The following is a 17,125-nucleotide window of genomic DNA, read 5'->3' on the forward strand; positions in this document are numbered from 1 at the left end:
TACGAAGTTAAAATTCAGTGTCCATGTTTTACTCTGCATGTGTTTGAAGATTTGTATAATAAAAGATTAACAAAGTAGTATGATGAACCTCACCTATCCATCACTCAGTTTGAACAATTATCAGCACTCTGCCATCTAAACTTGGTTTCATCTAAACTTCCACTCCCTCTGTTATTTTTATTTTATTTTAAGGTATAATTGCCATACATTGAAATGTATAAATCTTAGTTATATAATTTTTAAAAATGGATTCGTCCATGTAACCTATGTTTCTATCACAATAGTGAACATTTCCACACCCTCAGATATTCCCCGTATCCTTTGTCAGTGAACTCTCTTCCCCCCCCCCCGAGAACCATAGTTCTAATTAAATTTACCTGTTTTAGAGCTTCATAGATAATAGATTCATACTTTATGCACTCTTTTGTTAAGCATAAAGACTGTGATTCCCATGTTGTTGTGTACAGGAGCAGTTTATCCCTTTTTATTGCTGAGTAATATTCCATTGTATAGCTGTTCCACAATTTTTTTATCCATACTATTGATGGACATTTGACCTGTTTCTAATTTTTTGCTAGCATGAATAAAGCTGCTATGAACATTCACGGGAAAGTCTTTTTGTGGATTTATGTTTCTCTTGGATAAACGTCTAGATATGAAATTGCTAGGTGATAGGGTAGGTATATGCTTAACTTCATCAGAAAATGCCAAACCTTTTCCCCAAATTGTTGTACCATGTTATATTCTCACTAGCAATGGTTATTTCACACCCTTACCAACATTTAAGTATTTTCATTTGGTAAAGCAGCATCTTATTGTGATTTTAATTTGCATTTTCCTGATGGCTAATTATTTAAGAACTTTTTCATGTACGTAGTGATCCTTTGCCTACCTTTCCTTAAGTTCTTGTTGAAATCTTTCCCCTCCCCCATTTTTAAATTGTATTGTTTCTCTTAATGACTTGTAGAACTTTTAAATATGTATCTATAGTCTGAATATAAGTTTGTCTACTTTATGTTTTGCAAATGTTTTTCTCCCAGCCCGAGGTTTGACCATTTGTTTTCTTAATAGTATCTTTCGAAGAACAGAAGTTTTTAACTGATGAGGTTTAATTTATCAATTTTTATGGTTTGTGGTTTTTTGTATCCTATCTAAGAAATATTTGCCTAACCCCAGGGAACAAAGGTATTCAATGTTGTATTCTAAAAGCTTTATAGGTTTAGATTTTAAGTTTATAACTCTAAATGATATATTGCTAGTTTTTTGTCTGACTTTTGGATAATACCCCCTGACTCCCTATGATGTAAAAATGAGGAAATTATCACCCCTCTATCTCCCTTCTCTTCCACCCACTCTTTCTGCCTTCTGACTATTTTCAGCTATACCTTACTTTTGCATTGTCAAGGTTTAAAATATTTTAAATCTTCTACCATTAATGCTTTCTTATTTATTATCATTTGATTTTTAGGTTTGAAAACCAATAGAAACATTTATACCATAAAAGTTACATAAATATTCTTAACTGCAGAAGTGAGTGCTGTGATTGGCCCTGTAGAGCTGGGATTATGATTTTGGGCGCTAAATCTGTCTTGCTCTAAGAGAATGTTCAAGTATTATCAAAACATCTTCATCAAAGTGTCTTTTTCCAAAAAAAATTTTTTGCTCAAAATTATGTTATTTTTTAGTTTGGTTCATATTTTGACCATGATTTTCTTATACATATTTTTAATTTACATAAAACTTTTAATTCCAAATTATTTTGGAGGGGTGGTCTAAGCAAAGGAATGTATTAATAGCATCACTAAGCTCTTCCACCCTCTTAAGAATGAAATCTACTTTCTCAAAGGTGCTTTCTTGGAACCCTCTGACAATGCTTTAATTTGGACTCACTAGTTTTAGGATCTGTTGCATAACTGTCATTGTGGGAATTCTACTCCCTCTCTCCACCCCACCCCACCCCCACCCCTGTTATTTTATTCTTAAACTAATTCTATATTTTCTTGGTATGTATAGCTTTATGTTTGATGATTAATTTCTCCTTCTGTATGAATCAATCTTCAAGAAACTCTTTTCAGTGTGGGTGTTTGGGTGGTCAATGGAATCCTGGCAGGTGTGAAAATATCTGATTTTGCCCCGTGCTTGATTGATCTGGTATAGATATCCAGAGTCAAAGCTGTGCTTTCCTGAAAACTTTGTTTCAGTGTCTTCTGACACCCAGAATGGCTGCCAAGCCTGATGGCATCTTGAGTCCTTTTCGTTTCTTGGTAACCTGATTTGGTCTCTGGTAGCTCTGGAGATCTCCTCTGTATCTTCAGGTGTCGGAAATTCCTGACCAGGATATGGCTTGCTGTTTGTCTTTTTTCTTCATCCTATTCAGCAGCTGGTTTGCTCTTCCAATATGAAGACCTGTGTCTTTCTTCCGGTCTGGGGAATTTTCTTTTACTGTTTTCTCCCCTTTACTTTCTCTGTTCTCTTTCTGAGACTCCTGTTAAGGAGACTCTGGATGTATTCCATATCTTAATTCTTCTTTCACATTCTCTGTCTCTTTCTTATTTTGTTCTGTCTTCTTGGATATCTCCTTGACCTTTTTTTCTTAGCCTACTTATTAAATTTCTTTTTATTTTCATAATGATTTTTAATGTCCTAAAACTCTCTTTTTCTCTGATTGCTTCTTCAATGTTTCCCCACTTTTATTTCATGGATACAATGTGTTCTCAAATACCTTAGAGGGTATGAATTAAATTTGATTTTGATTTAGGTTCTTTTTTGTTGACTGAATTATCTATTTTCTCTAGAATCATGTGTTTGTATTCTCATTTTGGTCTCATTTTGTGCTGTTGGTTTTCCTTAAAAGTCTAATGATTTTTAGTGTTCTTCACATGTGTTAATGAATTAATAGGGGGAGTTAATAAGGAGATTTCTATTCGAGAGTCTATTTCCTTGCTGGTGTTTTTCCTCTACAGTTGATCTGCTTGCACAAGAGGTCTCTAAAGTATGATCGTCCGTACATTTAATAATATATTGAGCCAAAATAATTTTTACTTTAAAACACTTATTATATAGCAAATGAAATGGCAAAATGATCTTTTAACACCCCAAGGAAGACTATGGAATTTTATATTGAAAAGGTTTTGAGAACCAAGCTCACATAGTGACGATGTAAAGAATAGCTGTGTTACTAAAACTGAACATTCGTGCAGTTTAAGTTAATGAGGTTTGTTAGACTGAGCGATGCATGTAGGTTTTCTTTTTCATAGTAAATGTCACTCTTACTCTCGTCTTGTTCTGTTCTATTTAGAGGCCCATGAACACATGTCTCATTGGTTGGTAGGAGCCGTTTGCACACACCCTGTGAACCAGCACCTCCTGACATGTTGGAGTTGTGCTGGTTCTCCTGCCTCCTACTCCCTGACATTTTCTGGTGCTGCCGCCCGGGACTGAGTGGGCCGGCTGGCCAGGGCTGGCTCTTCCCTCCGGGCTGTCCTGCTGCACAGGACAGCTGTCTGGGAAGCCAGTGCCAGCTCCCCAGGACTCATCACCTCCCAGCTCAGGAGAGTTTGCCCCAGGGCACGAGCGGCCTTGTGGGCTGCCAGATTCCAGTTCTTCATTCCAGTTTGTACTTTTTAGTAACTGTTCTTATCTCTGACTCAGACTGTTTTATAAGTGCCACTTAATTTTTGTTAAAAAAAATCCACCTCCGAGTGACCTTACATAAGCTTGTGATAAGTGGGGGTGGGGAAGAAGCTAGGTTGTGTTGGTGTACAGTGAGGCCGAGAGTTGTTTTTCTCTGATCCCATAGACCAGAAAAGAAAAGGTCTGACCTGGAACTCCATTCTCTTCCTTCCTCCTCCAGAGTGCTCTGAGTCATGGGTCTGAGAGAGTCCGATTCTGAATTCTTGTTCTGTTGAGCTCAGACTGGATGAGGAGGCCTCAGCATAGCTCTAGGACTTGGTTATAATGGATGAAAAGATCAATTCATCTTCTGCTCTGACCTGATTTGTGTCCTCCCCAAATTCCTATGTCGAAGTCCTACCCCCAGTACCTCAGAATATGACTGCATTTGGGCACAGGGCTTTAAAGATGTACTTCAGTTAAGATGGGGCCATGCGAGTAGGCCCTAACCTAGTATGATTGGTATCCTTGTGAGAAGAGAACATTTGGGTGCAGGGGGAGAGAGAGAGAGAGACACCAGACACATGCACACACACGGGGGTGACCATGTGTGGACACGGTGAGCAGGTGGCCGTTTACAACCCAGGGAGAGAGGCCTCAGAAGCCAAACCTGCCGACACCTGGATCTTGGATTTCCAGCCTCCAGAGCCGTGAGAAAATACATTTCTGTTGTTAAGCCTCCCAGTCTGTGATATTTTGTTGTGGCGGCCTGAGCAGACTAAGACAGAATCTTTAGTCAACACATCTGATTCTCTCCCACAATCCTCAGGGGCAGAGAAGGAAGACACTCAGTGGGCCTGGGCAAGTAGCCCTGGTCGCTTGATTCTACAACCTGTGTCTTTGGATGACACGGGTGCTGTCAAGGAAAGATTTTGACTAATCTAGGCGAGTTCTGAACTCATTGATATCAAACGTGGATAGAGATGTAGGGAGGGAAATCAGAGAGACTGTAATCCCAAGTGTGCAAGAGTAATATCGTGTAGGGTGTTAGCTGACATATGCTGATAAGCATCGGTAGCGACAGTGAAGGCAATAAAAATCTGGAAGTTCTGGTTTGCCAGAGAATCTGGTGCCCCAATAAGATCTCGACTTCGGATATTAAAATTTAAAGTTCCTTGGTTTGGTTGTACAAAGTTTCATGAATGGGAACCTTTCTTTTCTGTGAGTTCCCTCGTCTCTTCAGTGCCATTACACAATCATCGGCATTTCTAGCAACAGAAGTCTTTAGTTTGAAAAACTAGAATCCTGATTCTGCCCTAAGTCTCAGGTTGTTGACTCTGCATCGTTCATTCACTGTCTCTGTGTCTCCGTGTTCCTTACCTAAAAGGGGAGATAACTGCTGCTCCCCAACTCACGAAGATAAGATTTTGATGTTATCGGCATCAATGTACAGAAAGAGAGTGGACTTCAAAAAGGCTTTTTCCTGTTCAGCTTGGCCTTGACAAAGTGATGTAGCCTCTTTGAGCCTCAGTTCCCTCATCCATAAAATGGGGATAGTAATACCTTCTGGAAAGTGTGTTGTGAGTATTCAGTGAGAACACAGGGAAAGCCTCTTGCATTAATTCTTACATGTTTTAAGAGCTCAGTAACTTGGCCATGGATGATAATCATTATGATGACATTTTTTTATCTATTTTTATTGAATTAAATATGAGCTCATTTGGGGGACATTTTTAAATCATTGACGTTACTTACAAGAGGTGGTTTCATTGCTTTGGATGCACCCCCCCCCCCCCCAAGCATGATTCTATCCCATAAAAGGAGGATCTGCTTTAAGACTCAGGTTAGTTGCAAACTACCTAACATGAGGACCAATGAAAAGGGCTATAGGATTTAGGATAATGTATGGAGATGTAACCATACCGTGAGAGAAAAGCTGGAGAAAGGCTGTGTGGTATATGCACATCAGTTCCCTGGAGACCTTGTTGAAATGCAGATTCTGATTCCCTTGGCTGCAGTGTGGGTTGGGTGCTGAGATTCTGCATTTCTAACAAGTTCCCAGGTGGTGGCGATGCAGCTGCTCCAGGCCCAGCTTTGAGCGGCCAGGAAGGTCCCCGAGTACAGCTGATTGTGATACCAATTTGTTTGTAAATCCTGCTTTTATCAACCAATTATTATTTTCTATTGATTCACATTAAACTTCAGAATAATTTCATTTTTGTATTTCACCTTACATTGGCAGGGCTCTTGCTACTTTTCTGCCCTGGCCTCTCTATTACTTAATGTTTTTTGTTTTTAGATAAGACGAAGAACAACAATGATGCCAACTAGTATTTATATAGAGGTTACTATGTAACAGAAACTCTTTACTTAAATTCTCATAACACCCCCATAAGGTAGGTGCTGTAATTAATTTATCCCCATCATACAGGTGAGAAAACTGAGGCACATACAGGTAAAATAACTTGCTCAGATCAGTCCACTAGTGCATGGCACCCTGGATCATTTTAGGCATTTATTGAAAGGAACCTTTGGAAATCAGAGACCCTGAGGATAGCTGCAACTGTCCACTCTAATTTATCAGTTTTTGTTCCTTCCAGTGTGGTGTCATCACATTTTATAAAATATAGCGTCCGTCTTCCAAGAGCCAGTGACTGTGGTGTTCATCCAGAGTGCAATCCATGTATCTGCAGAGGCCGGGTACCCCGTGATGCGCACGTAGAGTGGCCCCTGTGGCTGGACCCCACCGTGTGCTCAGCTGTGGTTTGCTAAATAAAACGTTAAGAGCAGAGCTTGTAAGAGTGAGGTTGCAGCAAGTGCACAGATCCTTGTAGCGTGTCCACATCTTTTCCTGTGAGTGTAAATTCAATTTTTATCAACCAACTATTATTGCTGTTGGTTCATGTTAAATTTCAGAAATTTTTCACTTTTTGTCCTAATTAGCAGCCCTCTTGCTGCTTTTCTGCCCCTGGACTCTCTGTCTAGTACTTTTTAAATGTGTAAAAGAAGAAGAACAACAACAACAACGCCCTGCAGCCGCAGGCCCAGCCTGTGCCGTGCTGGTAGAGCAGCAGTGGAAGGACCTGGCGTTTCCCCGATGAGGGCAAGGGCCGCGCCTCTCAGGCACTGTGTACGTGGCAATGACCATATTGCTCAGAGCCTGTGACTCGTTGGAACCCTGTCTTGGCCGCTCACTCATTCCAGACCTGTGACCAGTCACTGACTTCACCTGGCCTTTGTTTTCCTCCTTTCTAAAATGAAAAGATTGGACAGAATGGGAATTTTTTGAAGTGTGTGTCTGTTTTTAGCTGTGGAACACTTCCTTCAAATAAAGGCTCATCTGGAAGCCCAGAAAAATAAGACAGATGAGCTGAAATTTCTCTGGTGGGAAGTTGGGTGGAGCCCAGAGTCAACCCTTCTCCCCGAGAAGGAGAATGAGGAGTCCCCGAGAAGTCTCGTCATTGTCCAAATGAACTTGAAAACAACAAAGATGGTATGAAGGCTCCTTCTAGCTTCCAGACTGTCTGGTCTGTGCCGGCCACTCAAGGCATAGAGCGTGGAGTCCCCGAAGGTCACTGGGAGAGGCACATGACCGCTTAAGGCAATTTTGCCTTGACCCCAGAGGTTACTTATTAGGGACCCTAGAAAGATTTAGCAAGTGTTGACTTATTTTGAAAGATTTAAAATGCATGTTGCATTTTTTTTCCCCTCTATCATTAAAAGCACCTTAAACGAGATTTATCTTCTTGAGTTTGGAAGAGAGTACAAAGATTTTGTGTTGTTTTTGAGTTTTGACTGGGTTTATAAAGTTGTGATGTACACAGTTACAGACTAGCCCAACACCCTTTGTTGAAGTAAGTAATGAATGCTCTTCTTGGAAGAGATGAACGTTGGAAGCAGGCAGAGACAAGCCATTAAAATTTTCAAAAGTCAATGGGAAAGTCTTTGGAATAATAGTTTGCATGAGGCCACAAATAAATGGTTGCTTTCATTAGAGACTATGTAGGAATGTTTTACTGTCCATAAATTGTTAAGTAGGCAGGGTAATGCAGAATGTTAAATTAAATTTAAAAGTCCCCAAATTAAACTGGAGAGTTGAATGAGAGTTAGCGATTTGAAGTAGCAGTCTCAGTTTCATGAAAATGTGGCGCATTTTCTCGTCCCCCTAACTTTGAATGCAGCTTCCAAAACGACGGTGGTAGATCAGCTTGGTAGTGGTACCCACTGAGTGAAAGATCCAGGTGAGATGGAATGATGTAGTAACATTTACCAGGCAGGTATGTGTCTTCTAGAAGTTTATTTTGTTTTCCTACCCTCCAACAATAAATAATTCCATATAAAATGTAGTCTTCTGTGTATAGCACAATCAATAAGTATTCTCATTCATTCCCTAGGGGTGAAGCTAAGTGTGGATTATTTTGCAATTGCTGTTGTCATAGGTCACGCGATAATTACTGTCAAAATTATAAAAATTCAGACTACAGTAAATCATTATGATTTAACCCCCCGCCCCATACAGTCTTCAGTATTTAGAGTTTTTGTAGCGAGCGTTAGCAGCAGACTTTGGGTATATTCTAACTTTTTGTCCTGCTAAACTCATGTTTACCGGTAAAACCCAAAGGCATTGAGATAGCTTTGGCGTGTTCTCCAACTTCATGATTTTTGTGAGCTGTTTTAATATTCTTGAGGGAGCTTTAACATCCTGGTCACGGTCTCTGATTCAGTCTATTTGTGCCCACGTCCCAGCTGCCTCTCTCGTTAGCGGAGTGACCTTGGGCAATTTCTGTAACTTCTGTCTGTTTCAGTTGCCTCATCTTTAAGATGGAGATGATAATGGCACCTGCTTCAGAGGGTTGTAAAAAATCAGCGAGGGAGTCTTAGTTCAATGCCCACAGAGAGTGCTCTCAGCACATGTGAATTATGAATAACAATGAGAATGTTCTATAGGTAACTTATGAAGCTGAGATATTAGAGGGACCATATGCAGTAGGCGTTGATATTATCTTAGTAAAGTCCAGAACATTTCATTTCCAGTTACAAAATAATTGCATGGGATCTATTTGGGAATCACAAGCAAAAACTCGATCTCATCGCACACAGATTAGCTGTCTGCTGTCAAAGGCCATTTCTAGATTAAGCCACCATCAAGAGTGCTTTCTGTTTAAGTGTGTGGTGAGTTACAAGTTCTTTTAGTTCTTGAAATTGATCTCTCCCGTGGAGTCACATAGCTGAGCTTGGGGCGGGGCCAATTATCTGGGCTTATAACTGAGTGACTGTCGTTGGAACACAAGTTCAAGGGAAATGGCACATCAGTATGTAATGTTTTTCCTGTGCCTGTCTAGTTAGGGTCTAGATCCTTCTATCATACTGGATATGACCTTTTAAGAAATTTAGTTTTCATTTTTCCCAATGGCATCCTTTTTCTTACAAAATTCAATTTGCTTGAAGTTTCTGTCTCTTCTGATTAGTTTAAAGGATGGGGCGAGGGCCCTGTGCATGTTTTGTTACTGATACCTGCTATTTTTCACTCTCAGCCTTGTCGTAAATGACGTCATGGTAGGCTTTGTCTCCTATTCTGTAATTGCAAAGCAGACCTAGGCCAGGTCCTTTAACGCAATTGCTTGTACGATGTGCTGTGTGCCTAAAAACATGTGGCATCTGTGTTCCCGGGGTATGGAACATCACATGGACCAGACACTACTTGCAAATACAGCCAGGCACGGTGGCCTATGGTGACCATCCGAATAGCAGAACTAACTGTTGCCAGGCAGAATTGTCCTCCATATACATTCTGTGAGGCATTGAAGCAGAAGAGACAGAAACTTGAATCAAATTCCGTAAGAAAAATGACTCCTTTAGAAAAGATAAAAATTAAATTTTTTAAAAGGTCATATTCAATAAGGAAGAAGAATCTAGACCCTAAATGGGATATTCCTAAATTTCTCTGACTCTAAGCTTTCTCATCTCTGACACTAAGAAGTACATTATCTCTAAAATCCCTTCTTCCTTAGAACAGCATTTTCCAAACTGCTTTGTGGTAAGTTCGTATTTGTGCTGGGGTTGGGAGTTTGCTGGTCGAATTTGGAAAATGCTTCTTCCTTTATTCTTCTCTTAAAGAGTTACAGAGTCATGCATAATGATGTCTCTGACAAGTCCATGGTTAAGAAACCTGTTTAACAATGCAGTAACATTGCATCAAGCATTTCTCAAGTGTAGGCGAATATGCAATTTAAAGCATTTGTTAGTTATTAATTTTGCTGACTGACAGTTGCTTCCCTGGGAAGAGTTCTGAGGTACGTGGTTTGGGAAATACTTCTTCAGGTTCCTAAGATGACTGAGTTACCTAAGGTGAAGAACACAGAATAGTATCTCTGATTTTCAAATGACACTGTTGAAGTACCCTTGCCATTTGAGGAGGCAATAGTTGTTTTTAAGCAGTTGGTTTCTGGAGTCTAGTAAATTGCCCATCTTATTATCTCTGGCCCAACTAACAGAAGTCAAATTTGGAGAATCATGACTAGGAGAGAACTGCTGTATTGGCTAACTATTCAAAAAGTCAGCTTCAATACTGGATTGCCTACCCCCATATTTCCTCTGGGCCGACTTGCCTTATAAAAGGCAGGGAACTGATGCAAGTTGCTTTTAAACTAGAATTCTGTATTAGGTCCAGAAAATAGCTACAGCACTACACGTGGTTTCTTCTTCCACCTTTCATTTAAAATCAAGTATGAATCATAATCTGAGATTTCAAGGGAGTAGGAAAAACTAGCATCCATGACATTCAAAATGAAGGCTCATAGAAATAAAAAATACAGCTATAAAAGACTTCTGTTCCATCCTTATGGTAAGAATCCTGAGACACTAACAAAAAAAAACATTAGGGCTAAAACGGAATCACTGTCATGAGATTGCTGGGCATTAGGTGTAATCAGAAGATTTCAATAGATGCAACGCCCTTTGGCCGCAGTGAGCATATGACAGCTCTGTAGATGCCAAGCATTTTATCAATGAGCACTCCAGTTGTGGTCCTTTGTCTGGCGCCTGGTGCTTCAGCCAAGTCAGGAGGACGTTATCAGGAGCAGAAACTTCCAGGCAGTGGCCTGGACTAGAGAGAGGGAGGATGGGTGACCCATGCGTCTGGCTGTCCCCAGAGCCATTTCAAAGCAAAACTAAAAGAGCCATCTAGATGGGAAGAGAGTAAGCCGGGAATGTTCGATTAATCAAACTTTATATTTAAACCGTGTGATCATATAGTCTTTGCTTTCAATGGGTAGGTTATGGGCTTCGTATTACATTAATATCTCAGAATGGGTGCTGGGTTTATGTCTTTATTGCAGGAATTAAATGCCCCACCCTCACACTTAAAACAATTATGCCAGTTTCCTTCTACCTCTTAGCCAATACATGTAGCTGATGCTGGGGAGATTTGTGCTAAGTGTCTCTTCCCATTTAAACTGTCTTGCTAATGTTTCCAATTTGCAAAAGCCCCGGTGTTCAAAAATAACTGGGAGAAAAGTTGCACTGTGGGGGGCCGGTAATCCAAGCTGGCATCAGGGCATTACTGACTAAAGGAAAAAAATGCCTCTTTCCTGAGCCTTTCCGGATGAGGTCATTGTTTTCAGACCGCCTGTACCTAATATAAAAGGGCTCAAAGTCCAAGACTTGAGCTGTTTGTCAGGGAACAACGTCCAAAGCCGTGACAAATAGCCAAGCCGATAGTAAAAGAAGCCTCCCCAAGTTATTCTATTTTTATTATATCCTAGTACTAAAAAACAAGTAAGAAAAAGCCCATCTGGTGAGACGGTAATTCATTAAGTGAAAAGAGGAGGCAGAAGGCTTAGGAAAATCGATCCTTTTCTTTCTTTCTCTCATATGTTTGAGTTATTATGAAATGACAGTGACCAAAATCTGGATTCTGGATTGTGCAGAGTGGAGGAGAATCCCAGGAACATTCTGGGTGTGTTTTAATAGTGGCTTCCTAAAAAGGCCCGTTTTCTGCAGGTATGCTCTCCGTGAGCTCATGTGTTCTTAAGAGTGGTCTTTAGAATTGGTAGGAGACAGAGTGGGGGAAGAGAATAGAGTTTGAGGTTTCTATACAGGAGGAAAGACCTTGAATCACACAGGAAAGTCCTCATTCTTCCGGAGCTGGCTATGGCACACCCTCTGGGTGGCACACCCCTCTCCCGAGTCCAACTCAGCCCACAAACTCCTGGGAGGAAAGCCAGGGCCCGAGCCTTTCTTTTAGGAGTGGATGCAGTCTTACGTGTGTCAGCTACCTAGTGAAGAAACCCTGACATCTCAGAATTTTGTGCCTGGCAATGACCTGGGAACCAACTGAGCTCATGGACCCTCATCACGTGGTCGAACACAACCAAGGTCTGACTGTCCATTTGGGGAACTCGGTCTGTGTGCTGTCAGACATGGACCATGTCGTTAAAGATGGGAAGGGATGCGGGGACTTTTCAATTGGTAACAATTGTTCTACGCTTATTATATGCTAACATATTAACACCTAATCTGTTTATGTGCATAACATGTTTGTACAAAATGCATATCTTACGTATCAACATATTTATAGAAACCATTAATATAATAGGATTTAAAAATCGATGTGACTGTTTTGTGGCAGGAGTGGAGATAAATTAAATCAAATTAAATTTCGGTCGGTTGGCCTATCGGAGCACTTTACAAGGAGTCTCAGTGACTGTGGGTAATCCCTGGGATTTTCTGCTCATGTGCTCTTTTTGCTTTCATCCTCCACTTCCATGGCAGTGCCTGTGTTAACAGCTTTGAGATGAATGCTTTCTTCCTCCTTACGATGTGGTTTTTGTCTCCGTGGGAAGGGCAGGCTGGGAACTTTGTTTGGATTTGGATTCAGTCCCTAGAATGCGTCCCCTACAGTTGTGTCTGATGGCAGAGTCCGTTCCCTGGTGAGGCTGGCTTCAGGAGTGGTCCCCTGCATCCTGTTCTGCTCCCCAGAGACCAGCAGCCAACACCACAGCTTCACAGGTAGCCCAACACAATCCTGCCAGCTGTTCCATTGAAACCCGCAGACTGTGTGGATTCATGCTGTTCCTTTTGATATCAGACCCCGTCAGATAAGCGATTGTCACTTATTTTGGTTTCTGGAGAGTCAGCTGGCCGGTCCTTCCATGTAAGGCAGATACGCTTTTAACCCTCCCGCCTTCACTTCCGAGCGCCTGTTCTTCTCAGTTTACCAGGGCCTGCAGTGAGCTCAGGTTTGCTTTCCTACCCAGGACAGGTAGAACTGGGAGCCTAGGTACGCTACACTTCACATGTTCACACTTGTGGAGAGGTACAAAGGAATTGGAGCTTGGCACACTCAGTAACTGATGAATAATTCATGGTGGCTTCTTGGGCCGTAACATTTTCTCCTGTAAAGGAACATTATTTTGAAAGGCAATGCTGATTGAAAAATCTGGAAATGTGCTTTTGTATTTATTGATCTGCCTCGGTCATTCACTGGGAAGACAAAAGTTGACAAACGTCAGGATAATAAAATTTAAAGCTGACCATGGCCCCCGTGTGGGCAATAAGCCAAGAACTCTGCCCCGCCTTCTTCCTCCCCTGTTCTTTCTGAAGTGTAACATCACCTGATGTTGACAAAAAGCCTCTACGTTTTTGGACACTCTCGGGGCTCTCCTGGAAGATAGACTCTGAATTGTAATGATAGCGCTCTGCGTATTAATTAGTATTAATGTGTTACTGATATTTACAGTTGGAAACTATGATTTGATGGCTTTTCCTAACTGAAAGGGGTTTTAGAGATAAAATCAAAATATCTAAAGATGCCTGTATGTCTTTACTTGAATAAATTTGAAATCCTGTTTTCCTTACACTGTAAATAGAGTAGATTTTAATTTTGATGTCCTGGAAAGATAGGGAAGGTTTGGGGAAATCTTACATGACAGAGAGATTATAAGTAAACAGAGTAAGTCGTGTATCAGGTTATATATATATATATATTTTTTTTTTATTTTATTTTTTTTTTTTTTTAAGTGAGCCAAGTGGAAACACAAGGAATTTCATTTCTCCGTTTTTTGCTACTATCCTCCTTTCGACTCCATGGAGTATTTTTAAGGTGTTTGGAATCTTTCCACATGCAGCCAGCTGGAACCACAGAAAATGCATACCTGGAACACCCAACAGTTGACTTGACTCTCCGTCGTAATTAAATTGGAATTTGGCAAATTACACTGAGGTTTTAAAATAGGAACACCTTATGTTTGAAACATAAGGGGTTTACTCTGCATTGTTTTAAAAGTACTTTCCATGGGGAATATTGACAATATAGTTTAATTACTTTTTTTTAATAGAAGGATATTTTGAAAGGATGTATAATGAATAAGTTTGACAGTGTTTAAATTGGTCTCTGATTCTTGTAGCTGAGTCCATGATGCTTTAAAACAAGAATGCTTTCACTGGCTCCTGTATCCCTCGTTAATAAGAGTCCATCCTCCTGTCCTTTATCTCCTGGCACACCTTGAGGACATTAGCTAGTTAGGTGACTGTTGATATAAGACTTTGATATAAGGATATACGCGCATCTGCTCTAAAGGGTGTACTGAGAGCTAATGCTTACATACAATTAATAGTAACTTAGGCATCTGAGATATCCAGCCTTCTAGTCCTTTATATTGAAATCTAACTGCTGAGATGTACTTCTCCATCGTTAATATACTTTAAAGGTTGGAGTGATACTTAGAATATTAATTCAGAATATTGGAATTTAGCAAGACTTCTCTCTAAAAACCATTCATTTCCAAAAAAGAAAAAATGCAACATGCTAATGATGAACACTCCTTTTAGGTTTCCTGTGAGAGGACAGAATGCTGGGCAGGGTTTTCTGCTTTAACAGGCAAGCACAGCTGCCACTGCAAATGAGCTCTGCTAAGGTCAGAGACCAGTGGGTCAATTAGAACATGACATTTCCAGGGACATGCCCAAGCAGTGGGAGCAGACCCCAGGAGCACTGAACTTTGGGTTTGCAGAAAACAGTTAAGGATAGCATGGGCCTTGAGAGTGCCAGTTTGCTTCTCCCCTCCCCCAGGGTCCATGTTCACAGGCTTCCCAGGCTTGTGACCACACTGGGGAACCTTGAAGATCTTAACAGAACAGAAACTCCCCAGGCTTGGTGTTACTCTCCTTTATAATGGGGTGGGAACCATACCTCATGCTGACGTGTGAATTGAAGTGATTTAGAGAGTTAGAAGGTGACCAGGGATACACAGTGCTCTTGGGAAAAGGCTGCCATGTTTGCATAGTGGTATTATTTTGTGGGAAACACATCTCTATGGACTATTTTCAAATGGTTTAAATTGTCTGTGCTCCCGTTTTTTTCATATGTAAGATGTTTCTAGCTCTATGAACACTCAGGGGCACATACAGCTTCATGAATTTAATTAGCCATTTACTTTTGAGGCTCTTGGCCTCACCCATGGCTTTATTTATTTACTTACATATTTATTTGTTTAACTTTACGGGCAGTCTCACGGTAATAGTCTGTCTCTAATTGGGAGCTTCCTCAGGGAGGGTGTGCTCATGTGTCAGAGCCCTCCCTGGATTTGGCATTGGAGCAGCTCATTAACGTTCTGTTTGTTATCATTAATTGCCTAAGTATCTTTTCAGTAGGCGGCAGGCACTGAGCTAGATACTATTCAGAATAAATCTCTGTCATTTAGAATCTATAGTCTTGGGAGGATCACCGGCATGTGTGCCAAAGATGTGCTAGGCAACTAACCAACACGAGAAATTAGTAAGTTCCTGGGCAGGGTGAAGAATGGAAGTATTGGAATATAAGGTGTAAGAGGATGTAGTCACCTGTGGGGGTTGGGATGCTGGCTAGGGAAGGCCTGGGGGTGCCTTGGGCTATAAATGACCCCACAGGCTTCCAGGGGCACAATCTGACCACAGGTCACTTCTCACCACGGCTCCAACATGGGGGCAAGGTGCCTCTGGGCCTCAGGTACCATCTCTGCTCCTTCCTCATTGCCAGAGACACCAGGGATTGGGGATTTATTTTCCCCTTGCTAAAATGACTATTTGGTGAACTTCCAAGTTCTGTTTTCTAATATAAATGTATAATTATGGACTTGAAGAAGGAAAGTGTGTTCCTTTTGGACACAATGTTAAATAAGCTCTTGAGAGGTTTCGTTCATCTCTAGGCTTGGATACCTACCAGCTGTGGAATGTTGAGCAAGTGCCTTAGTTTCTCCAAGCCTCAGTTTCCACATCTATAAAATGGAGCTAATAGTAATACCTGCTTAATAAGATTGTGAAGATTAAATGAGGGTGTCTGTAAACCCCATGGCACAGTGCCTCGCACGTAGTAATGAACAGGTTATATAATTAGCAATTATAGTTCCACCTGAGAAATCCAGATGCTTCCAAATTAGTTATATTGTTGCATAGTGCTTTGGAATCCAAGGCCTTGGTTCTAGTTTGCTTTTTTTTTTTTTTTTTAATGTGTGTGTTTTATTTATTTTTAATTATACAAATCATAGAAGAATAAACTTTGGTTGTAAAAATTTCAAACAGCTTATGAAAGGCAGAAAGCTTCCCTGGACCACCATCCAAACTTGGGGGTAATTACTCTTGGTTTCATGTATTCATTTTATTTTCATCAGTGTAATGCATGTTCCTAGTTTTAAAGGTCAAATAGTGTCTTCTCCCATGAATGGGAGACAAAGGAATGAGAGTCAAGGAGTCCAGAGTTTTCCTGGCCTGACTTCTATGATGGCTGAAATTGTGGCATTTCTGTGACAGAATGTGGCTTTTCTAAGTGAGACTTTCTACCTTTTTATTTTTTATGGCTGAATAAACTTGCAATCAATTAAAGGTTTAAAATATTTATGACTTGACCTGTTTGGAAGAGATAATTAAAAGTACTCGAGAGAGGTCTGGTAATCCCCTAAAACAAGAGTCAACAAACTTTTTCTATAAAGAGCCAAGGGTAAAATTTTAGGTTTTACTGAATATGAGACCCATGTCATTACTACTCCTGTTTCTCCCTTTCTTCTTTCCTCCCTCCCCCCACTTTCTCTCCAATCCTTTAAAAAGGAAGGAAAAAATGAAATAGGACCATTTGTGACAACATGGATGGATCTTGAGAGAGTAATGCTGAGCGAAACAAGTCAGACAGAAAAAGCAGAGAACCATATGATTTCGCTGATATGTGGTATATAAACCGAAAACAACAAAAGAACAAGACAAACAACTGAAAGAACAAAAACTCATAGACATAGACAATAGTTTAGGGGTTACCAGAGGGTGAGGGGGGCTCTATAAAAGGGTAAACGGGGTCTAATATATGGTGATAGAAAGAGAACTGACTCTGGGTGGTGAACACACAATGTGAGATAGAGATGATGTATTACAGATTTGTACACCTGAAATCTATGTAACTTTACTAACAATTGTCTCCCCAATAAACTTTAATTTAAAGAAAAAAAATAAAAATAAAAAGGAAAGAAGGAAATCAATGAATAAATCA

The 17,125-nt window shown here is 40.5% G+C and overlaps 1 protein-coding gene across 13 annotated transcripts in view; it reads left to right on the forward strand.

The window, feature by feature from the left end:
* Positions 1–17,125, forward strand: part of ABLIM1 (actin binding LIM protein 1) — a 280,514-nt gene that overhangs the window by 72,557 nt on the left and 190,832 nt on the right. For 3 of the 13 annotated variants that reach the window (XR_012498401.1, XR_012498399.1, XR_012498410.1), the window contains exon 1: positions 11,821–11,988. The exons of 6 other annotated variants lie outside the window; for them this stretch is intronic. Coding sequence is in view for 1 of the 7 variants with exons in the window: in XM_074339005.1 (XP_074195106.1) it covers positions 11,931–11,988 (58 nt within the window). In the remaining 6 variants the exon portion in view is untranslated. Of the gene's footprint in view, positions 1–11,818; positions 11,989–12,020; positions 12,082–17,125 lie in introns of those variants that run through there. 4 more of the 13 variants (XR_012498405.1, XM_074339005.1, XR_012498397.1 and 1 more) reach the window with 4 other exon arrangements.

Source organism: Rhinolophus sinicus, linkage group LG07 (assembly GCF_036562045.2).
Source record: "Rhinolophus sinicus isolate RSC01 linkage group LG07, ASM3656204v1, whole genome shotgun sequence".
NCBI classification, from domain to species: domain Eukaryota; kingdom Metazoa; phylum Chordata; class Mammalia; order Chiroptera; family Rhinolophidae; genus Rhinolophus; species Rhinolophus sinicus.